Raw genomic sequence first — 25244 nt, forward strand, 5'->3', positions numbered from 1 at the left:
GTAGATCTGTGTTTGGATATGATTTATGTTAGCTAAATTATTGCTTACTCCTAAATTATACAGACAGAAAGTCTGTGGACGGGTCGAGCAAAGGAAGCGATGAATAAATTAGAGCTGCTGTCGTGACTTTCTGCAAATCGGATAATAATTGATCTCACAATTACCAGTCACCAGTACAGTAGTGTGCTAGTTTCCCAGAAGACCACCAAGAGCAGCACGGGACTGAGTTATGAATGACACATCGGCTGCAGGAATGAGGAAATGAAAGGGTAAATGAAGGCACAGTGAAAGCAGCAGAGTTGTGCCTGTGGTTGTTTAAAAGCCTCTGGGCAGCATTCCGCTGTGGGATCCTCTAAAAGCCACACATAGCTGTAGTAAAAGAGACACATGCTCTACATAGCAGCAATGACAGTGTGTAAATAGTGCCTAGTATGAATGTGTTTGCTTGTTTGAAAATGCAAAATCAAGTATGATAAAGGTTCATTTACCTCTGGTAAAATTTGTGTAATAAATAACAGTGTGTTAAAGAAAGGAAGGAGGCATTTGGAGCATAAGTGCACTACTGAATTATAAAATAAGTAATAAAAACACTACTAACAATCAAATGAAACCATAAAAAAAATGTTGCTGGGTGATATGTTTACAATTCAAAAATATTAAGTAGACTGCACCAGTGGGAAAAAATACAAGGAGGATAGATTACTAAAAGTATGGCTTTGCAAACAATAAAGATGTTTATGGTTGATACTGGTAAAATATCTCATTTAAATAGTAGTAGTAGTGTAATTGACTGTTTATGTGCTTCCCAGGCAACTATGAGATGGTGAGTTTGCTCCTGGCTCGAGGTGCAGACCCCTTATCAAAGACCCACGATGGAAATGCTCTGACGTCCTCCCTCTATGAAGACATGAACTGTTTCAGCCATGCTGCCGCACATGGACACAGGTATGTGTCCCGTGTATGCTGTCCTCTTAAACACAGAGAAAGAAGTCACACAGAAATAACGCAATCTGCAGTCTATCACTGAGTTTGCGGTTGAGGAGAGATTCATCCCTTTTATCATGCAGTGAAACGGATGACCTACAAAGTATAACAAGCAAATTCAGGGTCTCCTCCTATTCAGAGTCCATCTGTCCCTGAGCACCAACTGGTAGCATAAACCTCTCCACCTGTTCGCTGTGTGTATGTGTGAACACAATGTAGACTCAACACTTGAGTCACATTCCACAGTGAGGGTGACAGATTACGTAATCAGAGAGCAGGGCACAGGGTCACAGAAATGGATGTATGTGCTGCAGAGTGGACGTGTATTAATGTTTTCATGCTACCGTTCTTTCCTTCGTTCCTTGTCCTCTTTCTTCCCCCCTTCTTCCTCCCATTTATCTTGTCAGGAACGTGCTGAGAAAGCTACTGACTCAGCCCCAGCAAGTCAAAGAGGATGTCCTGTCTCTGGAGGAGATCTTAGCTGAGGGGGTTGAGGGTGAGGAGGCCGGGATCTGCCCTTTCCTCCCACTCTCCCCCCTCCCCACCCCGTCCTCTGGCCCCGGGGCCCTTCCAGAGGTGGGCATAGCAAGGCTCTGCAAGGCCAGGATGAAGGCTCTGCAGGAGGCCAGCTACTACAGCGCTGAGCATGGCTACCTGGATGTCACCATGGAGCTACGAGCCATGGGTACCTATCAAATACCAAGAGGAGGATTCTCTTACTTTTCAAACTGTCCTTACTTTGAAAACCAATCAGCATGTTTCTTTTCTTTCGTCGTAGGTGTACCATGGAAACTACATGTGTGGCTGGAGTCTCTGCGCTGTGCCCAGCAGCAGTCCAGGGCAGGAGTCACCCTCTCACTCCTCAGAGAGTTCACCACGATCAGGGAGGAGGACTACTGTGAGGAGCTGGTCACCATAGGCCTGCCCCTGATGTTCACTATCTTGCGTACCACCAAGGTACACACAAACCTCAGGGTGTCTGCCAGTCATCGCCTTCGTCATGAGTTTAGATGGGTGATATAAAGCCCTTCTCTGTGTTCTCTCACTTTCCTCCAGAATGATGCTATCATACAACAGCTGGCGACTATTTTTAGTCACTGTTTTGGTCCAGCACCTCTTCCAGCCGTCCCTGAGATGAAGGCAACTCTTTCAGCACAGTTGGGTAAGGGAAGTCTGACACTGGCGTGTCTGTGAACACACACACAGTGTTTAGAGGGAACATCTACAATGGCTTTATGTCAGTACTTTTACTTTCATTGTTCACCAATCTGCCAATTATTTTCTTGTTAATTGTTTAATTTTTTATCAGTGAAACATCATCACTCATCACAGTTTCCTAAAGCCCAAGGTGATGCTATCAAATTGCTATGTGCATCAGTTTACTATCACAAACAGAAAAATGAACAAAAATACAAACACAAGCAGCAATTCCTCTCAAATGAGGAGTTGGAACGAGTGAATATTTGATATATTTGCTTGAAAATGTAAATAAATGATTAATCGTTATGTAAGGTTTTGAAGTCTGTGTTGGAAGCAAGGTGTCAAACAGCCGAGCCAGTCCTCTTCTCTGCCTGTATGACAGGTGCAAACGGGTATTTTGCCATTTAGCGGAAGCGAGTGCGTTCTACAGAGCTACATTTACATCTGAGTGAAAAGATAAATGGCTCCTTAGGACACTTTGCAGATGCATACCGATGCCAGGTGTGAGCATCTTGACACACGCATCTTACACCTGCATACAGGATGCTGTCTGAATGGCAGAACAATGCTCAGACTGGCTTCCCTGTCACTAAAAATCTGTCTTGTGAATGCTAAGTTTCTGATGTGTTTTCCTTCAGACCCTCATTTCCTGAATAACAAGGAGATGTCAGACGTGACATTTGTGGTGGAGGGGAAACCGTTCTACGGCCACAGAGTCTTGCTGATCACAGCTTCCGACAGGTGAGCACAGACCGGTTTACACTGGAACAGGAAGACACATTAACCCACGTACGGACAGTGGTTATTAAACAAAAAATCCAAATGTGTTTTGACACAGACCTTTGTTTTCTTTAGATTCAGGTCTCTGCTGGCATCCTCTGGACCAGACGGAAGCCAAAACAAAGAGATTGAAATCAGTGACGTCAAGTACAACATTTTCCAGGTAACAAATATATATCTTTATTTCCTGATTCGAAAAAACAGTCTTTGTTTTAGTGTGACACAGTGAAACAAGAGTGGTGGCAAATTGATGGAGACAGACTTATTGCATTTGACGAAACACATAATGTATTTTTAGTTCACCTACTGTACTGACTTGTTCCTAAGTGAGACCTTTGACCTCTCTGCAGATCATGATGTCATACCTGTACTGTGGAGGAACGGAGTCACTGAAAACTAATGTTCCTGACTTGCTGGAGGTGAGATACAGAAATCCCAGAGTTATTAGCTGCACATGCTCTGATCAGTTATAACTGTTGACATGGACCCAGTGTAATTTACCTGCTTTAACATACTATAAAGCATTAAAATGCTGCTCATACACGGTACACACAACAAACAACAGTTACTTCCTCTCCACATCCCCCTCAATAATTTTTCTGCAATGTCCTATTCATAATGAGACCTATTGGCCGGCTAGTGAAGCTCTGTAAATACAGTGTATGTACTGCTTTTTAAAGGGCAAAAGGTTTGTGGTCACACAAATCCCCAGTTACACCCTATTCAGAACTAAAGACAAAGCTCAGCATACCACAGTGACAATCCATTGCAATGGTCTATTGCACTGTAAAACACTATTCACTGTAGGTCAAAGTGGACAAGAGCAGTAAAATGCAGGAAATATTTGACATTTTTCATAACATAATTTCATCCTCCGCCTTCGTTTTCAGAGATGAGCTATTCAGTGTTAATGCGTCTCCATGTCTTCACAATCAAGCTAGTCAGCAAAGTAATCTTAATTAAGAATGAAAGTAGATAACGTTGTCCTTCACTGCTGTGGATATCTTTATGTTACTGAGTGAAATGTGAGACAGTGTTTCTCCAGTAGCAACATTTGCTTGTGTTTTCTCCTGCAGTTGTTGTCAGCTGCTAGTCAGTTCCAGCTGGGGCTGCTACAAAGACACTGTGAACTCATCTGCTCTCAGCACATCAACCTGGATAATGCAGTCAGCATCTACAAGACAGCCAAGGTAACACACACACACACTGGCGAGCCTGGATCATGTCATACTGCTCTCTCAGCTGAGCAAATGAAACCAAAAAGCTGTGTAATACAGCAGAGCTGCTCATATGTAACTAAGATCATCCTCTCCTTTTCCCAGGCCCATGGTTCAGTGGAGCTGAGCTCATTCTGTGAAGGTTACTTCTTGCAGCAGATGCCTGCTCTACTGGAGAGAGAGGGCTTCAGGAGCCTGCTGCTGGGACCCCCCGGCACCCGCCAAGGGAACACCTCCACTTCTACGCTGGTTCACAGCCGGGGAGACTCACCTCTGGAGGAGCTGGAGGCCAGCCTGGCTCAACGGCTACGCTCTCTCCACGTTACCTCCCGAGTCTGAGGGCAACAGGACAGCTGCTGCGGGGAGTAGACAGGAAAGAAGTGGAAGGATGTGGCAGTTTCATCTTATCACTGATACAGGATCAGATCTTTAGAAGCTCTCTTAATAGTTTGAGTACAGATGTTTTGTTAGTAACATCTGATCCTGTCTCTGGTAACAAGCAACGTCCACAGACACATTTTGAGTGAGTTATTTGGCAGCAGTCAAGACTTTGCTCTGTGGACAATTCAGTGTTTCATATTCAGTGCCAAGCACTCCATCTTGACAGTGTACAGCATGTTTATGAAGAAGAAAACTGGACAATGTAATGCTTTTTCCTCTGTGGCTCGGGAAGCTTAAACGGAGAAGCAACAGATGGATGCAACAGGTTGGAACTCTGAATTCTGAAACACTGCTGCCCTCCAATGGACAAAACTGGCAACATAAAACATTGCCTCAGTGGATTTGGATCAACGGCACCCTGCTGGTTCTGACTGAAGCTATGTAAAGTGACAATAGACTGAAGCATCTATGAAAGAATCAAGTGAAGCGGCCATGCTGAACTTTTGGCTTGGTCAAACTAATAATGCAGAGTGGGAGGAAGGAAGTAGACTCGGTGCCTCCAGCGTTGACAAAAGCTTTGAATTAACAAATGTACTTTTTACGTAACTGTATGTTTTTATTTTCTATTTTTAAAAGTACAGCAGAAACACTTACTTAAGAGTGGGATGGACATTTACTATTTAATGAGAAAAAAAAGATGTGAGAGTATTTATCGGGGTGTTCCCTTTTTATTGTTTTTTTTTTTAATCCAAGCAAGTGATTAATATTATTGTTGAAAAGTTGCTTTTGTGTATTTGTTGTTTTTTCCAGGTACACTCTAACAGTTAATTAAGCTTATGTATGCTGAGGTTTAATGCTTCTACACAGGTACAGCAGCAGAATCCATAATGGGATCTGGATTACATAAAGTCTGTTTTAATGCTGAATATTGTAATAAACCTGGTAAGAAAGCCTTGTCATTTACTGGTGCAAACATTTCACTGCCAAACTGTTTGTGTGGGTTTGTATACACTCACCTGAAATCCAGGAACTGGCAAATGCACAAACCTACAACATGAAAGTCATTACATTGCAATAAAAATGAATGAATAAACAAGGTTAATTCTCACAGGAAATGATGAGAATGTGATAATACTCAACACTACATTAATCGTAGCTTTGTAACATATCCTAGTATTGAGAAAACTGACCATGTGATAGATTTAAAAGTCTGTGGATATTTACTGTAGGTTTGCACTTACCCAGAAATGTACAGGAAGGAAGAAGGGAAACCAACACACCATAACTTAATGAGTTTATTTGTTTCAGCACTGAAGATGCTCACAGTTATTTTATATGGGGATTACATCAGTCAGTTTTGTTCCTGCTCTGTCAAAAGACCGCTCTGGGCCTCAGAATCACTGGATGTCCTTGGTGCTGCTAGCTTCCCATTGTAGAAAACAGAAAGGAGGGTGACAATAGGGTATTGCTTTGTGTTTGTGTACTGATATCCCCTCACTGTGCCTCGTCCACCAACAGGTAGAGAGAGCTCAGACCTCCGAGCCTTCCAGGGAGAGGTACAGAGTAAAGGAAGCATCGTTCAAAAGCTTTGTGCACAAGATAAGAGGAGGAGGGAGGGAAAGATCAGCGGGAGCGAGGGAACAAAAAAACAAAAAAAAGAAGGCCAGAAATCAAACTAGAGAGGGTGAAGAAGTAAGGGACAGAGGGGGAGTTTAAAACGTTCAAAGGTAGTTTTGTGGAGAGAGAATTGATGAAGGCTGAGAGAAGGAGTGAGTTTGGCATGGAACATGAACACTAAAGCCATGCAAAGAAAAGCTCATGTTTGACATGCACACAGCAATACAAGCTAAAAGCATAGAGCAGGAATCCCCAGCATGGTTGAGAAGACGATCAACCCCCACGGTTTGTCTGTATTTACAAAGAGAAGAAGTAGATTGGGATCTGTGGTGTCCTTCTCCTCAGGCCTGGCCTACAAGCACAATAATATGAAACTGACAAATATCAATAGGAGAGCTTATTTCCTCTCCAAAAAGAGGCTAAGTCTACATTCTTAAATTACTGGTAAATAATTGTTCCCACAAGTTCTCTTTCCCTCTTCAGGGAGGTCGGGGAAAAGAGAATTTGTGACTTGTCGTTGTTCACATAATTCTGTTAAATTCAGACCAAAGCAAAAGAAAAAAAGTTCTTTTTTTTCTTCAAATGTTGCCCCATTTTACGAACACACAAGAGGGTAATAAATAACATTCAACTGACCTAACAGCTTTGTTCATATAAATAGCCAAGTTATAATAAATTAGGAACTGAAACAGTGAGATGAACAAACATGAATAAATAAGGACAAAAATACAAAAATATCCACAATTGCATTTATCACGTCGTCGTTTTTTTTTTTTTTGTTGTTGTTGTTGTTGTTGTTGTTCCTCTACTCCTACTGCTGGTATGTGAGACTAAGAGAGAGGTATAAATGGAAAACCAAAGACAAAGCGCTGCAGATAACACAAACAGGACCGTTCGGATCATTATTAGGTCGAACAAAGACGTAAATGATCATGTAACAAAAATACACGGAAGAATTTAAAATAACAGTTATGTGGCAGGCGCAGGTTTACCAACCTGACCCTATGGTATCTAAACATAGTGTCACAACTAGACATTTCTTTTTTTTTTTTTTTTTTACATAAGAAATGATATCAGTCTGTACAACAGAATAGATCATTCATTTTAAATACCCCACATACCCACCCGCGTCCCTCCCCCCAACCCTATACTATCATATCATCTCCCCCCCCTGTCCTACTCACACCCCACACCTCTCTGAAATCACAATTCCAGTCCGTTTGCAGCAATAGAGTTAATTCTAATAAAGTCAGTTAGTATTTTAAACCCAGTTCTTCACAAAGAAAGTACATTAAAAAGCAAAGAAATACAATCCAGCAAGCATCCGCGTCGGCTGTTTGGGCTTTCCACAAAACTCCTCCTCCTTCTCTCCTCCTCGGAATCAGTCAGTGTTTCCTCACGTCGTCTTCTTATTGTTGTTGTTGCTCGTGCTCTTGTTAATACATCCCAGAGTTTGCTGTGCATACTGGACCTGTGCGTGTATGCATGTGTGTCTGCTGTGTGTGCGCTGTCTTTTTGTAAAATGCTCGCTTCCAATTAATGAGCGCTCCTGGAGCCGGAGCGGAGAAAGGGGGTCGGGGTGGGGGACTCTTGTTTTATTGGGGTGTGTGTGAGGATTAGTTGTGCGTGTGTGTGTTTTGTGTGTTTCTCAGGTAGGGGAACGGTAAAGGTATTTTCGTCTACGTCTACTGATGGCTGCTGGAGGTGGAGAAGGGGCGCAGAGGGAGATGAAGGTAGAAGTCTGCATGAAGGGTCTGTTTCCATGGTAACCCCCCACCCTCTCAGCGCACCTCTAAAAGCAGTCCTCCGTCAACAAATGTCCGTCTCTCTCGGCACGCTTGGAGGGAGGGGTGGAGGGGTGGTCGAGGGAGGGCGAGTGGAGCGGGGAGCAGGAGGAGGGACTTAATAGGTTTTCTGGATAATTCCTGGTATCAGAAACAAGTCAGGTCATCACACAGGTTAGCAGCAAGGGAGCAAAAAACAGCAAGGGCCACAGGAGATTGGATGGTCAGGGTGAGGGGAGGTGGATGATGATGGTGGACACTGAGAGGTAATGAAAAGGGGGGTGTGGAAGGACAGGAGTGTGTGTTTGACATGTATGTGCAGTATGCTTCTTGTAAAATATCACTTTGATTCTCTCAATATATTTCTATCTATATAAAGTTATTTTATACAAAAAAATGTCCATAAATGATTCTGTACATCTAGCTATGCACAGAGAGAGCACGCTCTCTGTGCCACTGGCTTACAGTGATACTGGGATGGGTTTTAGCACTGGCTCAACTACGCAGCTTCTCAGTCTAAGACTCCTCCTGTGTCCCCACAGACGCCAGCGACAACTTGGCTCTGTCTCGGCCCGCGGCGGGGCATTTGGTGTCATTATTTTCTGGCTCGTGCCTCCGGACGTGCATGGGCGAGGGGCAGTGCTTGGAGGGCGTGCCAGAGGGGTAGGGCACCTGTCCGTTCTTCTCGTCTGAAAAAAGTTGTTTTATTACGTCAAAGAAGTTACTCAATGGGCTGCCTAGGTACACAGACGGGAAGAAAAGAGGACAAAAAAAAGGGGGGAAAGAGAGAAGAAAGAGAACAAACAAACTAATGAACAATGGGGTTCACAGGATAGAGACGCGGCTACAGGTAAGACAGAGCAAGCAGAGGCGAGGAGGAGGACAGACAGACACAGCGAGGATGAGAACTGCTGGGGCAGCCACGTCGGGACGATGGGCGAGCTCCCATAAACCATGCATGTGTCACAGCGCAACCGATGAAAACACACAAGTAGCCATTCAATCAAAAACTCAAAATTAAAGCAAACTTCGGGAAGCTGATACAAGAGTACATTTGTTTCACATATGAAGTGTGGCGCCGTGTGTCATCCCTGTGAGCTGGTGCCTCAGTAGGTCCGGCCAGCCAGAAGCAGGACAGAGGACGGTATAATGGCACCGAGGGGCAACTTGAACCTCAGCAAAGCGCGGACAATGGAGGGCTGTCTTTCTGGTGGCTATTGTGCCCAGCGAAGCGCGTCTAACGCAGTAATGTTTGGACTTAAGTCTGCCCAGAGCGAAGAGACAACCTTTGATCAACACATTTCTACACCTGAGTTCAGACTTTTATACCTCAGCTAGCTATGAAACCTGGCCGAAGACATCAAACGCACTGGGAGGCTGCGTCATCATTGTGCCAACTCTTTGAAGTCAGAAAAAGTCCAACTCATGTGATTTCTCTACAACAAAGCAAAAAGTCTGGTGAGCTGCATTTAAGTCATAAATCTGTCTTAACTTGATGCTGTGAGCTGAGTAAAAGGAGTGCATGTGCTAAATAATACACGTTTATTACTTTCTTCCTGCTATAAGCACACTTACAGTCAGTGTGAATGTGTGTGTGTGTGTGTTTATGTTTGCATGCCTGGAAGTATGCAAATGATCTTGAGCTAAACACACTCACTCTTTCTGCAGGGCCTTAATGGTCCCGCTGCAGGTATGTGGAGTGGTAAGGACAACAAAGCATGAGAAATGGAGCAAATAAAGAGTTGATGTTCTTTTTGTTAATGGTGCACACACACACACACACACACACACACACACACACACACACACACACACACACACACACACAGCACATCTCTGGGAACCATCAGTCACACACAGGACTGTTTCTGAATACTTGACAGAGGAGCCATTTGCACGACAGAGTCCCGTGGGTCGACAGATGAACAGTGACAACATCAGTAACAACAGGCAGGGGTGCAGCACGGATGACAAAACACACTCATACACACATGCACACTGGTCTGGAGAAAGTGTGTGTGTGTGTGTGTGTGTGTGTGTGTGCTTGCACTTAATAAATCGTTATTGGAAAGGGTAATTTCTGCTTTGGCAGCTTTGTGCTAAAAAAGCCTCATTTTCAAAACTCAGCCTGACAATAAGCACATGCTGCCGATGTGAAGGCTGCCTGCAGTAATCTGGAGATACGGGCAAACTTCAGTGTAATGACTTGAGAAAAATGTCTCGCAGCAAACGAGGCGATGTTACAATCGTTGCGGTTCTCAGATGAAACCACCGTCTCCGCGTGCTCCATAACGACTGCTTTCCGTAAGAAGCTTCAACAACTACATGCGTCGGCTGCTGTGGAGGATCACTGGTGCCTGTGAATGTGGACTGGAGTCAGTCTCGCATGTGTGTATGGGAGGCATGTGAATGTTCTTTTGTCATTGTGTTTGTCAGTGTGTGGACTAGTGTGACTGTGCCGCAGCTGGAAAATGGTTGCAGCCAGCATCAACCTAATGTTCCCTCTACCTGTCTCGTGTGCGAAGAAATCCACATTTAAACACTTCACTCCACCCAAACCTGCATTGTTTTCAAAAATGGCAGTAAACTGATGAAACTTGACGTCGGCTGTTAAGTAAAGAGACACCATCCTCTCAGTGAATGGTTCTCCTCTGCAGTCCTAAAGTACACTCGCTACGGTCTCCCTCTCCTCTTATTGTTCCACCCCTCTATTGTCTCCCTAAGCTGGGCTCCCAGGTATGCTGCTGTTAAAAGTGATTAGAGGACACAATGACCACGACTTGATGAAGCCTTTTGTCTGACACACATTGGTATGCAAAGCCATTTCTATTCTTAATTACAGCCACTGGCAGTTTTTCAAAGGCCCTGCGATCAGGTGGCACCAAAGGTGTGTTAGGAGGTCAAAGCAAAGAGGGAGGCGGAAGAGTCGAACAATGCTTTCAACTGCTCAGCACACACTGACCTGCTCTAAGACCCATATTGCAGTGTGAGATGCTCTACTCCTGTAAAGACAAGAAATTTATTTAGACTGACCAAAAACAACTGGCACTGACTCTAAGTGCAGCAGCTCTGTTGGTGGCTACAGAGGAATACACAGGACTGAATTTTACTTACAATGGCATCCTTGCTGCCATTTATTCTAATTTCACCCTCCTCACACCTCAGCCTGTTAATTAACTCTGCAATAATATAAAAGATCAGAAGTAATTGGTAAACTTACTGAGGCACGGCAGTGATAACAGACTGTTAAATATCACAACAGCTGTGGTGACTGCTGTTCGCTTGTGGGTGTCGTAGAGGGTAACACTGCGCAAAAGCCACAGAGCAAAGATTCAGCTCACACGTGTAACTTACAGCCGAGTAACAAGGACCAACCTGTGTCCAACGTGGAAATGGAAATGGGGTTGAAAGGATAAAGAAAGACACCAACACACAGAGTACGATTTGTGGATGGGATGGAACTGACGTCCAAAGAAAGCAGCACGCCTCCTCCTGAAACGGTGCATCACAGGTTGGCGGTGTTTCCCTATCTGACCAGCAGGTGGAGCTGTTGTCAAGAGGATGGCGACTGAGACGCACACAAACAGAGCAGTGGTTCACATGGAAGGACATGCTAAGGGGAGGGATCGGATCCCTGTTTCTCTCTTATCTTTATTTTCATCATCCAGGCTGCGGGTTGAGTGAAGAGGATGAAGCCGCATTAGGGAGAGAAGAGGCTTTTTACACAGGTCCAGGCCCAGCACCAGCCCTGCGACTAATGACGAGACGGGATAACGTCACAAAGTTCACAGGTGAACGGTTAGGGGGTGATGAAGGCTGCCCGTCAGATGCCTTTCTGGTGGACTGGGGACAGCAGGGGGAGGGCTTCTTGTTGTACAAGAGAGGGGGGCGCTTGTCAGGTGCGGTGTGTGGCAGTGCAGTGCAGTGCATTGTGGGAGTGCGTTGAGGTGCAGCGGTGTTGCCATGGTAACGAGCGCCGACAATCAGTCTTGGAAGTAGGAGTAACAGAATGCAGAGCAGCTCGCCCTACCTCTACTCTAATCCTCACTGCCAGGGCAACGAGACAACATTTGACCCGCCGTCGGTGCTTGAGAGCAACTCCCATCCTTTGGAGGCAGCGAGGCGCGGGCATGCAATGGAAGCCGTGTTGGAGAAGCAGAGAGAGGCGCTCGGGGATTTCAAGCACAGGGGAAGAGGAGGGCAGGACTTAGCTTAGCTTCAGTGGTGAGGGTGGGTCGTCAGGGGGGAGGGATGGACGGATGAGGCGGTGGGGGGTAAGGGTGAAGAGGGTTTGGAAAAGTTTTTTTTGTTGGTAAGGAGGAGTTCTTACTCACCAGACAGCTGTTGGACCCCAGGCTGGTCATGTGTGCTTAACAACTGGCTCTGAATCGTCTCCACTACTCGCTTAAAACGCCGGCTTGGTCCTAAACACAGGCACAAGAAAGCCCACATTGTCATGATCAGCTGCATCAGACAGGCCGAGTGTAGAAAATATGCAGATGGAACCATTAAGAGTGGGGAAGGGGTGAAGATGAGGAGAGGAGAAGAGGTGCATGCTGTGCAATGTGAGCTGGAAAAGCTGCAGAGAGCCCAAGATGATAAATGAAGGCCAGAGAGGAGCGCCACTGTAAGCTCCTGCTACATGGTCAGTGACATGGAAGAACCAGCAGGCTCCAAACAGCCACTATTATACTCCATTCAGCTCAAATGGGTGCCCCCCACTTCAGAGTGTGTGTGCATGTGTGACTGTAAGTTTCTGTGTGAGACAGAGAGAGAGAGAGCACGCATGTGTTTCTGCAAGACTAAGCATGCACGCATGATTGCATAGTATGTAATCTTGCATAGACAGACCTCATCTTGTTACGCTCAGGGAGGTTTGGAGAAAATCTTATCAAGCATTCAGGATTGGAAAAACTTTGAAAATCCTCAGGCAGCCATTCATTCTGGCAGCGAGTTTGAGAACACCCACCTCTGGAAACGGGTTTATTTGTTGGCAGGAGACGGCACAAACGCAGCCTCATTTCGTCACTTTGAAGTGTGACGGCGTCCCACTCCACACGTGGGTGATGCCTCTCCACACTTGTCAAAGTGACTTGAATTACGTGAGACCTCTGTGAGCCTGATGAGATGACCAACTATTCAAGATTGCATAACACCGTATGCAGCTCTGTAATCTGTCTCACAGCAGTAGGGATTCATATTTTTCCCGAAAACTACACTTTTTCTATCAGAACAGAAGAGCGATATCACAGAATCCTGGGAGGGGCACTTGTTTTTAAGGTGCAACTTCAGCTTCAGTCAAAATGCATAACAACCAGGAGAAACATGCATAAACCTTTGGGTTTTGTATTATTTGGTGGTATCAATAATGATTAAGGCAAAAGAACGCCATTATGTTAATCAACATTAGAATGAACATATAAGCCTTGCATGCAGTTTGAACTTCGCTGAGTTCATCGGCTGTGATCTGTCTGCTGAGAACAGCCTCATGGAAGCGATATTTGGCTATTCTTCATTGTATAAATGAAATTCATTAAAGCGAGGATGCTGGATGTAGGTCAACTCAACCTTTTAGATTCTGTGGATTTTAGATTCTGCTGCATGTTGCCCATGTTTGGTGTGGTGTTCCTTCTGTGTGTCTGCAAGTCCTCTGATAAAGGAACCAATGGGAAGAGAGCAGGGTCCCGAGGCATGAGGTGTGTCACATCCTCCAGGGTCCACAGATGTGCGTGTATCACTTACAGTACATGGGTGTTTTTTTGGTCACATGGTCACATTTCTCTGCTCAAGACTCTATGTAACGTTAAGTGTAATGTTAAATTTATGTTTTTGTGAAGAAATAAAAAGCTAAATATTGTAGCGAGCTAAGTGTGAAAGAAACCGTGCTAACCAACAAAAATACAACCTCCCTGATGTTACATAAAGTGTTTGATTTCAGTGAATTGTGTCTTCTAAACTCATAGTGGCTTCACAACACATGCATGAAATACATAAATGGTTGCTTAGTTAACAAAAACAAAATCACCAGTACAACAAGATCATCTTTAACGGCATTGGCTGACTAATGATTGACGTTTAATTTCGCATTAAGTTGGATTCTACTCTATTTTTTCCAACAATGCTAATAAAATAAATAAAGTAGGCCTATTTGAAATTATACTTTCATGGCAGAAAAGAAAGTGTGTACATTATGTCTCCTTCCACTGGCTCACAGTGCTGGGGTCTGCAGCTGGACTGTACAGTAGGCCCAATGCATGCAGGATAAGCAAGAAACAAGAAGGCGGTTCATATCTTGACGCCCCCTGACCTGAGAGCAGGGTGAAGGTGACAGAGTAGATGCCGTTCTCCTTGGTGGCGGCTGTGCTCTCCGTGTAGGTGATGTCCACCTGGAATTTGACTGGCTTCTGGAAGACTGTGGGGCCCGCTGTGGACTTGTACTCTGCTCGGAAACTGGTCTGAGAGATCACGCTGTGGCTCAGGCTGGGGATCTGGGAGAATAAAAAAGAAGAGGAAAAATGGACAAAGAAGCAAAGATATGAATAAAACTAAGTGGTAAAAAGAGGCAAGTAATGGGATTATACATTGGGAGCATTGATGTTTAATTTTTCTCCCACACGTTGCGAATGACAAGGTGAATAAACCCTCATTAAAATACCCTCCACATACTACCGAGCCACAGTTGAAACTCTAAGGAGATTAATGCCTCGGGGAGTAGCCATGCATGCCAGGGAGACTTAAGCTAATGTAATCTTGAGTCATCCAACAACATTGCACTCTCCCACCTAAAATGAATTTGTATGCCCAATGAACAGGTGAGCTCTGAAATAGTCACGTTTCACTATAGTGCTGGAGAGGGTTTGACATTCCATTAATGTGAGTGTGCTGAGAGGTATAATTCCACTGATTCAGGTGCCAATCTCCTGTCTGGAATACCAGCCAGCATAACCCAGAGGAGAAAATAGCTACCTACAGGGATGGGGAAACAGATTTGACATTGACCTGCACTGGCAGAGTTTGCATTTACTTAGACTTTGTTAAATCTAACTGGGGTGAGGATAGGTTGTGTTCAATTATGTACCCTGAATATCAACTACCACTGCTGAATGTTTGTAGATACAGATTCCACCGCGTTGGCTGAGGAGCCCTGATGTTGCCTGCGTTCCTGCATGTGTTTGTACATTCACACTATCATAAACACACCATGCACACAGATTCAATCTTTACACTATTTCTCAATTTCTTGCGCTACACATCTAAATACGCACGCACACACATGTGCTCAATACAAGGTATTGAGGGCAAAGCATCTATATGCTAATGATCAGTGCACTCTGTTGATTTTCTATTGACCTCAAGTGAGTCTGCAGTCAGAGAGAAAATAGAAGCGCTGAACACAAGCAGTTTACTGAATTGCTACATAAATCAGCAGCATGTTAGCAAACACTTGGAGAGAGGCTGCCTCATACCACAGCCAATCACCAATGCTGTGAGAAAAGGCAAGGTCCTGCATCACACAGCAGATACTCGGGTAATACTGCTGCATGAACACACGTCCGGGTGAGCAGGGAGACGTCTGGGCACAGGGGGCTGGGATCAGATGGCAGAGAGGTTTAGGAAAGGCACAGAAGGAAAGCCGAGTGCGTACCGAGAGGAAGGCTTGAACGATGTCCGCCTTGATGGAGCTGAGAGGCTTGTCTTTGATGACGATGAAGATCTGCTCCTCTTTTTCCAGGTTGATGAAGTTACCAAACCAGGATTTTTTGGCAAGTCTGTGGGGAAAGACAAGAAGCTGTAAGCTTATACTGTTTATTGCTGTGTGTTCCTACTACAGAGAGTTTGTCTTCCTTCCACCAGCCTTACTTCCTTGTTTTAACAGACCCATCCATCCACCCACCCACCCACCCACCCACCCATCCATCTATCCATCCCTCTCTGCTGCTCTGGGGAAATGAAAAGGAGGAAACAGAGGATACCTGAAGGGAAATGAGCTAAAACTGTGCAGAGGAGAAGTTTTCTGACTTTCACCCTCTGTGCAACTGGGTATTTGTGAATGTGTGTGTGCGTGTGTGTGTGTGTGTGAAAGAGAGAGAGGGAGAGAGAGTGTGTGTGTGTGTGAGAGAGAGAGATAATTGAGCCTCTCTGTGAACAGAACTGTAGGTCCAGAAGGGGCAGAGGTAGATGAATTCACTACTGGCCTCAGCCCAGGTGTACCTGCACCCACTAATAAGCCATATGGACTCCTGTTTTCTGGCATATTAATATTTCATGAGGTTCTTGAAAATGTTGATGGATTTGCAAGACTCAAACTTCAGCAAAAACAGAAACAATCTACAATTTCCTCCTTAAATATAAATAAATACTTATGATTCAAATATGAATACAGACTTAGATCATGTTAATAGACATGTCAGACAGAGACATTAAGGTGTGCACTGTTGTGCAGTGTGAAGCTGGTCGGAGCTGGTGTGTGACTGCGTATGCCTGTCATCGAGCTCAACCCAGCTAAGAGAAGATCTTTTCCAGCCAACTCTCCAGCTCCTTCCAGCCAGAATGTTCTTCTCAGCCAGATGGAGATGGCCGAGCCAGACAGTCAGCCAACCAAACAGGCATATCTAGGCCAACCTTGAGTTATCAGGCCCCTGGGAGCTCAGCAACATCACATAGGCTACCTTCCCTCCCTCATAACCAACCCACTACCTCCCGCTACGGTGCTGCTTCTCCATCCCAGACCAGGCCTGAGGCCATTACAGGGAACTCAGCAGGTTAAAATCAAACATTCATGGATGTAATACTTTCCAAAACATCACGCTATCGAGAGCGAGCCCGTTTGAGCCAATAACTGAGGGGCTGACGGGTTATGCATAGTTATGATGGTGGTGGTGGCTTCGAAAAGTGCAGCATCTACTCACTCTGGGGAAGACTCTGGTGTGAGGCTGGACATCTCCTCTTGTGTGGGGACTGTGGGGGCAGGGTCAAAGGTCAGACAAAGGTGGACGGCTCAGAGAAAGATAAGATATTCAGTGTTTACCATAAAAATCATCTTTCATCTGCTGCAGCGTCAGTACCTTGGAGTTTCCTGCGGTGGAAGCGAGGCGAGCCCAGGAAGCTGTTCTTGATGGAGTTGAGGCGCGTCCTCCAAGGCATGCCTCCGATAGAAGGGCTGGGGGGCGGCGTTGGCGTCGGGGTGCCAGCCGGGCTGTCCTTGGGAGTGTGCACTGGGGTGCCCTTTGGGGTGGGGAGGGGGCTGCCTCGTGGGGAGGGGTGAGGGGTGACCTGTATGAGGGGGATAGATTTGGGTGGGTGGTCAGTGAACGACGAAGGCACCGGCGCCACGGGGTGAAAGTGGTGCAGCCGGATGGGCGACAGGGGCACCACTGGGCTGAAGGGCACAGAGAGCTGGGGGTTGGCGGCGAAATGGGAGCGCCGTACCTGGGGGCTGTTTGGGATGGAAGCACTGGGGCTGGGGGACGGGGAGAAGGGGGAGGACTGGCAGGACGGAGAAGTCGGGGTGGGGGGCACAGAGGCAGAGGGAGGATGCGATGGGGGCTGGCAAGGAGCGGAGGACTCTGATTTGGCTGCAGATGCTGGGTCTGGGGAGGTTTCGGGAAGCGGGTTGGATCGTGTGGCTTGGAGGGGCTTGGGGACAACTTTGGGCTTGGCGGGGAGTGTCTGCGTCTTGTTGAGCGCTGCCGGCAGAGGCTCGCTGTTTGGCGCCAGGGAGTTGGGGGTGGAGATGCGGGGGCCTGTACGATTGGGGACGGGCTCAGGGGACGGGCAGGGGCTCGTGTTAGGGGACTGCGACAAGTCCGGAGACTGAGGCGGCACGCAGAACTTTCGGACAGGCTGGAGTTAGAGGACACAGAGTGAGGACACGCGGCGAAATACAGCCGAGAGCCAGAGCAGGTGGAGGAGGAGAGGAAAACAAGGAAAAACACGCGGGGACGCATGCAGGAACAAACATGCAGAAAAAGCGGGGAAAACGTGTGGCAGATCAAACACACACAGCCAGAAGCAGAGGATAGCCAAAGAGTACAGAGGCAGGTGAGATGTGTGCATACACGGGAGAGATGGAGGAGGCATCGCAAAAACAGAAAGACAGAAAAGAAAAGAAAACATGCAGTTAGAGCATTCAGTGACTCATGTCAAAACAAAACAAAAATGAAACGGGAACAACAAAAACAGCCAGCAATGCACACAATTTAAAAAAAACAGGCCAAACAAAACAAAAAGGATGGACTTCTTGAATAAAACATGCAGCGCTCTGCCAGCTAGAGACGAGCAAGCAGGCACAGCCAGGTGTGAGAGACAGACGGCCAGCTGTGAGGACAATTTGGGCCGTCTCAGTAACAAGAGGAACACCATTATGGCGCATCTCTGCTTTTAAATTTCCAGTTCCCAGATAGGTTTATTGATCTGTGTCATTTGTAATGCTGAAATTGCAGCCACGACGGTGCACAGATAAACTCCTTTCCTCGGCCGCCTCCCCTTTTTCCGGACACAAATCTGAGAAAATAACCCCTCGCAGAGCCTCTTGCTGTGCGCACAATCCAGGCTTTGGGTCGGTCTGAGAAATCAATTTCCCTTTCAGATGAGCCCGAAAGAACCTGTGTGGCGCGAGGAGCTCGTCTTAGGATCCTGGCTAATCTCGAGCCTTCTCAGGTTAGTCAGCTGGAAAAGTTTACTACAAGCCCCCCAGCTCTGAGCAAGAAAAGTGGGATTTTCTGAAGCATTCCCTGAGCTGGATTTTCACAGAGCTCGGGCCACAGAAAACAGAGAGAGGGATAATAAGCGGAAAGGGTGGAGAGAGAAGAGGCTTTAGGGGAGGAGAAAGTTTGCTGTGCTGTCACATCCTCTGTGTAAGTTCATCAGTATGTTTTACAGATAGATCCAACTGCACGGACACAGCCATGACTCATGTAAAGTCAGATCTAACACCGGATATGAAGAGTCCATCATAGTGGATCCCTGCTTCCTCAAAAGGCAAAGGTGGATGTGAAGCGTGGATTCAAATTTAAGGGGTGGAAACATTGTATCTCAGACTGATGATAAAGTGGAACAGTAGGAGAATACTGCATGTGCAGAGAGATGCAGTGGTATTGTTTCATAGCGTACTGAGCTTTGTTAAAGGTCAGAAGCCGCAGCGATGTAGCTGTAGCTACTGTCTTTATTTACTCTAGCGGACATAAACAGCGATAAGATGGCAGCAATAAGACAGGATCAGCAGCAGTCGGATGGTTGTTATCCCTGAAGGCGAACAACTAGATACCTGAGAACGGGGTCAAGAGGTGCATGTGGTGTGTGCGTGTGTTTGGAAGTGCACAGAGGGTCGTGACTTACCCGTGGGCTGCTGAGGGGGCTGGTGGAAAGGCCGGAGGAGGCTCCACTAATAGACCGCGACCTGTGCCACAAACACGCAAGAACACACACGCACAGGGGCAGAGATAATTCGAGGGATCAACATGTGAACCTGTTACATGTTTCAGTAAACACAGGTGGAGGTGAGAGCGTGGAGGTTACATGTTGCACACAGTTAGAAAGCACTACAGCGTATGTTACCATCATACTAAGCACAGTGGTTGCTATCCAGCCCTTTGCAAACACACCTATTCACAGGGAGAGGGTGAAAGCATTACAACGCTGCAACAGACATTACTAACATTGACTCCCAGCAATTAGTCTCAAACCAATTATGCTCAAACCTCGGTTTCAAATATGTCGATCTGACTGCAGCTTCTCCTGCAAATCTATAGAGGCGACTGTCCACAGATTAGCATTCAAATTAGCTTTCCACCCCATCTATAGCTCGCTCGCAAACCAGACGCGTTGACTTTTAGGCCTTTTTCGCCCGATCAGTAGAAAATATCTTGAGGGGGGAAATGAAGTGGGACATTTGGTTGAGTGCCATTTGTCATGTTTCTTCCTTTTCCCCTGCAGATGCCGTCAATAACCTCTATGAGCAGAGCCCTGCTCAGAAATGAACAATCACAGGACAATCTGTCTCCATCAAAAGCGCACGCACGCAGGCGTGTACACACACACACACGTGCACACAGAAACACACGCGCGTGCACACAAAAACACAGGGCCCGTCAACACTCGGAAATGCCAGCTGCTCACTGTCACAACACTGCCCCTTTTCGTCATTCAATCTATTAATACCCCCCCTTCTTCCCTCCCTGTGTTTTTCTCTCCGTTGATGCATTTGCGAACATGTGGCCCAGCCTACAGATCTTTCGTCTCTCTGAAAAGATGAAGAGATGAGCACTTCAAGTGGTGTTTGTTCTCAGGTCGCTAGGTTGTGGAGGAAGGCCTCATGGAGTGATGGAGGAATGAGGGAGCGATGGAGGAATGAGGGAGCGATTTAGGAATGAGGGAGCGATGGAGGAATGAGGGAGCGATTTAGGAATGAGGGAGCGATGGAGGAATGAGGGAGGGATGGAAAAATGAAGGGTGGGAGGCAGGGATGGAGTAATGGAGACTGATGTTCAGTCCTGATGCTGGAGCAGTCCCGTGGGAGCACAGAGGCATCCATACATGGCCACCAACACGGTTACAGCTAGTAGCCATGAAAGTGATACAGGTGCCGTCATAATAACAAGTCTTGATTAAGATCTGTACATATCAGTCTTCTAAAGGTAGAAGCTCTACTTTAGGTTCCATCATCCACAGCCCCCTTTTAATTTACAAATAGCTAAAGAAAGACCTGATGCTGGAACAGATATCTTTCTCCTGAGAGGCACTGACTCAAACAGAACAGTAGAAAAGCAACACTAACAGCTATCATGAGAGAGGGAAAATATAGGAACACCCACACTCGAGCTATTTTTGTAATTCTCTCACTGCCCCTTCTGTGAGCCTATTTATCGCACACACTCTTGCACATATGAGTAGGCGATGCTGAGATCACACTGGCTCTGGGCTCTTGTTTCGGAGAGCAGCTGACCAGACAGTTGCTATGATTTACATGTAAATCCTACGCTCCGCCGAGACCACAGTCACTCACTGCAGCGCCTGTTCACATACAGCCAATTGCACTTTATCTAAACATGGCCAAAACGCAGCGTCCTCGGGCCATTACGAGCATATTGTTGGAGGCACGCTGCATCTGTTAGTGTTGGGCCAGCAGGTCTATAAAGCTAATGTTACAGATGGTTGTGCCGTACAGCAGTGGGCTGTCAGGGGCTCGCCCTTGGTGAATTATTGTTGATGGATGTTTTATTTAGACTAGCATTTAGAATAGCAACACAACTAAGCAACGATTTATCATTGATCATGTATCAAAAGGAACATTTGAACATTTGTTTTATGTGGATGTCTATTCAGTGTAAATGTTGCTTGTTTGCTTTAAAGGGTCAGTTCACCCTTATTACAGAAAGCAGAATTTAATTTGTTGTTTTAATTTAATTTAATTTAATTTAATTTGTCCTCACAGCATTTAAAAATGACATGCAAAAACCTGAAAACAGCTGCAATTTCCTGTTTTCCAATTAAATTGATATCCTGGTTCCTGTGGATGATCCACAGATCACAGAAGTTTTTAATAGGGACTACTTTGTTGTTAGAAAGTAGCCTCAATGAAAACTGTTGACTGTATGGGCTGTGGGTCATCCACAGTAACCAGGATATTTCAGTGTGAGCACCAGTGGCGTAGTGTAACTAAGCACATTCAATCAAGTACTGTACTTCAGTACAATTTCAGAGAGAAATATTGCGCTTCCACCATGCTACTTCTTTTACTTAAGTAAAGGATGTAAAAACGTCCTTGCCACCTCTGGTGAGCACCACTAATGAAATTGCATTTGCCTCGTGTCATAAAGGGATATCTCCTCAGCAACTGAGTACTTGCAGCCATGCATGTGTGTGCAATGATGTGTGCCTGTTCTACATGCGTGCGGCTGCCCATTCTTGTTTTTCTATTAACCATTAGTCTTCGAGCTAGCGTTTCCCATAAGCCTGTTTTGGAACGGGGCCCTTGTCCTCAGTATGTGACCCCCAGCTGTGTCAGAGACCCATCCAGCGCACCTGTGGGGGTCTAATGCCGGGCCGTGGGGGATGGAACGAGTACAAGAGGTTCTGGGATGAGGGCATGGACTGAAATAAAATGAAAGTGAGGCAAAACGAAATGGAGGGTGCCAGGAGTCAAACGGCGAACAAATAAAACTGCCACAGCAAAAGCACAATGCTGCTGTTCTGCTGGCGTGATAAGTGGAGAAAGTTCCTCCTCTGTATCGACTCCGTCCTGCCAGTGGAGTCCTTCTACATGGAGTAGATATTCATATAAATCAACACACTGTTTAAATTCATTTCCTTTCCTGAACCTTGACAACTCCCAGAGGACTCAGTGCATTAATATTCACAGCTCGGCGCCTCAAATTTCTAAATGTAGCAGACCCCTGCAGTTTCTGCTGTAGAGCTCAGTGTTAAAGGTGCTTTATTTGTGCTCATTTGAGCCTCTTAAATGAATTAGAGTCAATAATTAGCATGAGAGCCTGACTTATTAAGACTGCTCTGAGTAACCCAACACATTTAAACTGCATGAAGCAACCAGAGCAGATCTGTAAAGAAAAAAAAAATCAATTGATATTCTCTTCTTCACACTGCAGCACTTTTCCATATTTCATTTGCATATCATTAACCTCCCTTCATTTCTCCTGGCATGTTGTTAAGATTTAAAATTAAATCAGTGGGATTTCTTGCGCTTTGAATTTGGCTTTAAATGTCTTTTTAAGATACTTTTGGGTATATAAAGAATGGAATGGGCATTCACATGAGAGCGTCTCCTTGTGGGTTTCTCTGCAACACGGCTGCTGCAGAATTTACCCCAAATCTGTTCAATTACACTTCAAGTCAACACTCACATGTATGAAAACACAGCCCGGGCAGTTCATCGCAGACTGCCTACGTGAGATATCTGAGGCAAAATGCAGGATAAGGATTGAGGTTAGTGACGTTTTTGCCGTGTAATTTCAGATAAAACCGTTTCCCCCTCCTTTCCACGATTTGGCGGTGGAAATGTATCCTGTCAAAACACATGTTTCAAAGTCAGTCCTCTCTCTGACACCCTCTGATCTGAAGTTCTACGAATCTTCTGTGCTGTCGACAAAAGTTTGCTGCCGGGGAAAGATAAGGTTAGGTTCAGAGAAAGTCAGTCAAATCTTTGGACGTTATTCTGCTACGTATGTGCTTCCCCAACACCATCGTCTACACACACACACACACACACTAGCGCCCACATGATCAAACAAAGCACACACAAGGACGCGATAAAAGGCAGAAAAGTTCAAAAACACAACAAAATCCAGATTCACAGAGACTTTGTTACCAACATCTTTTTCCCCCCACTGCTGAAGAGCTCTGAATTGCAGTGGGGGGAAACAGAGGCGTACAGCGATAGAGAGATCTGATTTGATTTGGAGGCGGAGGGGCTGTGGTATTGGACTCCCCCCACCTCCAACCCACCACAGCTGATAGGAAGCCAGACAGAGAGAAAACTAGCAGCATCTCCACATTAGCATAGCAATTCCATACAAACAGAGGGGGGCGTTTGGGACTGAAGGTCAGCTGCACACAAGGGACCACGGCAGAAAGAGCGAGAGGAGATATGAAAGGGTGGGGAGGAGCCCCTGAAACAGATTTGGGTGGAGGGGCAAGAACAAGCACACTGATTTAAAGTAGCATGGAGGAAAGATGCAGCGGAGCTTTTTTAATGACCGTAGATGCTGTTGTATGTGGGAAAGATGCAAACACATGCTGCCACCTGTTGAGCTTTCTCAATATTGAGAGTAATAGGTGTAAACCTAAAGCTGCTGTTTTAAATAAAGGTTCAAAAGACGAATTTCAGTGCCCTTTATGATACACGCCATCCAGCTGTGTGTGATGTCTGAACTGGTGTTGACACTGCTTAGGAAAAGTATTATTAATGCTCGACAAAGTCATCGCAAACTGGCCTATTTTGGGATTCCAGGCCTGACTGAAACATGTGAGTCAGAGCGACCTTAAAATGAAGAGGAGATGAGACTCAGATCGCCTGAAGGGATGAAGGAGCGGAGTCGAGGCGATGAAACACAGGAAGACGAATCTCAAACTGAAGCTCAGAGGCACCAGAGGACAGGAGGAATTAAGCAGAAGCGTTTGGAGGTGGGAGCTGCTCAAATGGATGTAAAACGTCTGAAGTGAAATGAAGCCAGAAATATACTCTTGATATTTTGTTGTAAGCAAAGCGCTGCGGTGAGGAGTTATTAATGCTTCTGCCATTTCGATGAATATTCAGCTTCAAAACTATGTATATGTATGTTTTTTTATCTATGTAATATATGCACTCGCTGCCTCTGCATTTATGCCCTCCACCTCTGAAAGCTTCCCCCAGCTCTCTGCCAATCTGCCTATCATTAGGCAGATCAGGTTATCACCCCCCACAGATTCAATCTTTCCCGCTGTCACAAATGTCACCGCCTCTGAGCAGAAATGTGTGTTGTGATGATATATTGGTTGTTAAGATGAGGAAATAGATTTGAAATCAGTCCGCTGTGCCTCGTGGGTGTGCGCTTCTGGCCTGACTCGAACATTTCTAAAATAGAGAAATACAGAAATGTTCCGCATCCCGAGAAAGTGGGACACAGTATGGGAGAAGTGATTATCAATGCGCTGAGATTATGAAAAGGGGAGATAATTGAGCTAACGCCGGAAAAGAGGGGTTTGTAGATATTATGGCTCGGAACTGCAAGTGCGCAGTCCTCCTTAGTTTGAAAATTAAGTTAATTAAGAGAGTTAAGTCAAACTTTAGGAGCTGCCATTCAAAAGCTGTTGACTCTGTTGGACCCAGCTTCTCTCGTTCATCAGATGAGTTCCAGCTTATTTAAAAAAGCCTCGTGAAGCACTCCTTCCACAGGACGCACCGCTGCATCTTTCTCCTGCCACGCACGTGCCCCAGCATGGGGGGAGAGACGCGGAGCACGGCAGAGGTGAGAGGGGCAGGTGAGAGGGGCAGGTGAGTACCTTTCTTCTTTGCTGCATTTTGTACTGGCGTCAGGAATGTCCAAGCTTTTACTGTACACTGATTTACTACAGTGAGACAGGAGACAAAGCGAGCAGAGCGTCAGTCTCTGTTGATGTTTGTCCACAATCTAACCAGCTGACACCCAGAGCCGGACTGGCTGTCAAGACCTGCTGACACACCGCTGGGCTGCGAGATCCCCCCCAAACACACACACACATCCGCAGCTATGTCTAGATCTATCTGTTCATTTCAAAATTGCACAGATTTTTTGAAAAATTCGCCCTT

At 45.8% G+C, this 25244-nt stretch overlaps 2 protein-coding genes across 2 annotated transcripts in view; one reads left to right on the top strand and one right to left on the bottom strand.

Moving 5' to 3' along the window:
* abtb2b (ankyrin repeat and BTB (POZ) domain containing 2b) overlaps positions 1-5521 on the top strand; it is a 46457-nt gene extending 40936 nt beyond the window's left edge. The window contains exons 9-17 of the mRNA XM_041938450.1: positions 810-945; positions 1392-1669; positions 1763-1941; positions 2041-2146; positions 2823-2925; positions 3040-3127; positions 3315-3383; positions 4041-4154; positions 4287-5521. Coding sequence (XP_041794384.1) covers positions 810-945; positions 1392-1669; positions 1763-1941; positions 2041-2146; positions 2823-2925; positions 3040-3127; positions 3315-3383; positions 4041-4154; positions 4287-4520 — 1307 coding nt within the window. The 3' untranslated portion in view covers positions 4521-5521. The remainder of the gene's footprint in view (positions 1-809; positions 946-1391; positions 1670-1762; positions 1942-2040; positions 2147-2822; positions 2926-3039; positions 3128-3314; positions 3384-4040; positions 4155-4286) is intronic.
* Positions 5522-8479: 2958 nt separating this feature from the next.
* Positions 8480-25244, bottom strand: part of LOC121607907 (serine/threonine-protein kinase BRSK2) — a 158218-nt gene continuing 141453 nt past the window's right edge. The window contains exons 13-19 of the mRNA XM_041938939.1: positions 19301-19361; positions 17029-17236; positions 16873-16921; positions 15609-15732; positions 14271-14451; positions 12298-12387; positions 8480-8700 (exon numbers count right to left, since the gene is read on the bottom strand). Of these exons, the coding sequence (XP_041794873.1) occupies positions 8480-8700; positions 12298-12387; positions 14271-14451; positions 15609-15732; positions 16873-16921; positions 17029-17236; positions 19301-19361 (934 nt within the window). The remainder of the gene's footprint in view (positions 8701-12297; positions 12388-14270; positions 14452-15608; positions 15733-16872; positions 16922-17028; positions 17237-19300; positions 19362-25244) is intronic.

This window comes from Chelmon rostratus, chromosome 6 (assembly GCF_017976325.1).
Source record: "Chelmon rostratus isolate fCheRos1 chromosome 6, fCheRos1.pri, whole genome shotgun sequence".
NCBI lineage: Eukaryota > Metazoa > Chordata > Actinopteri > Chaetodontiformes > Chaetodontidae > Chelmon > Chelmon rostratus.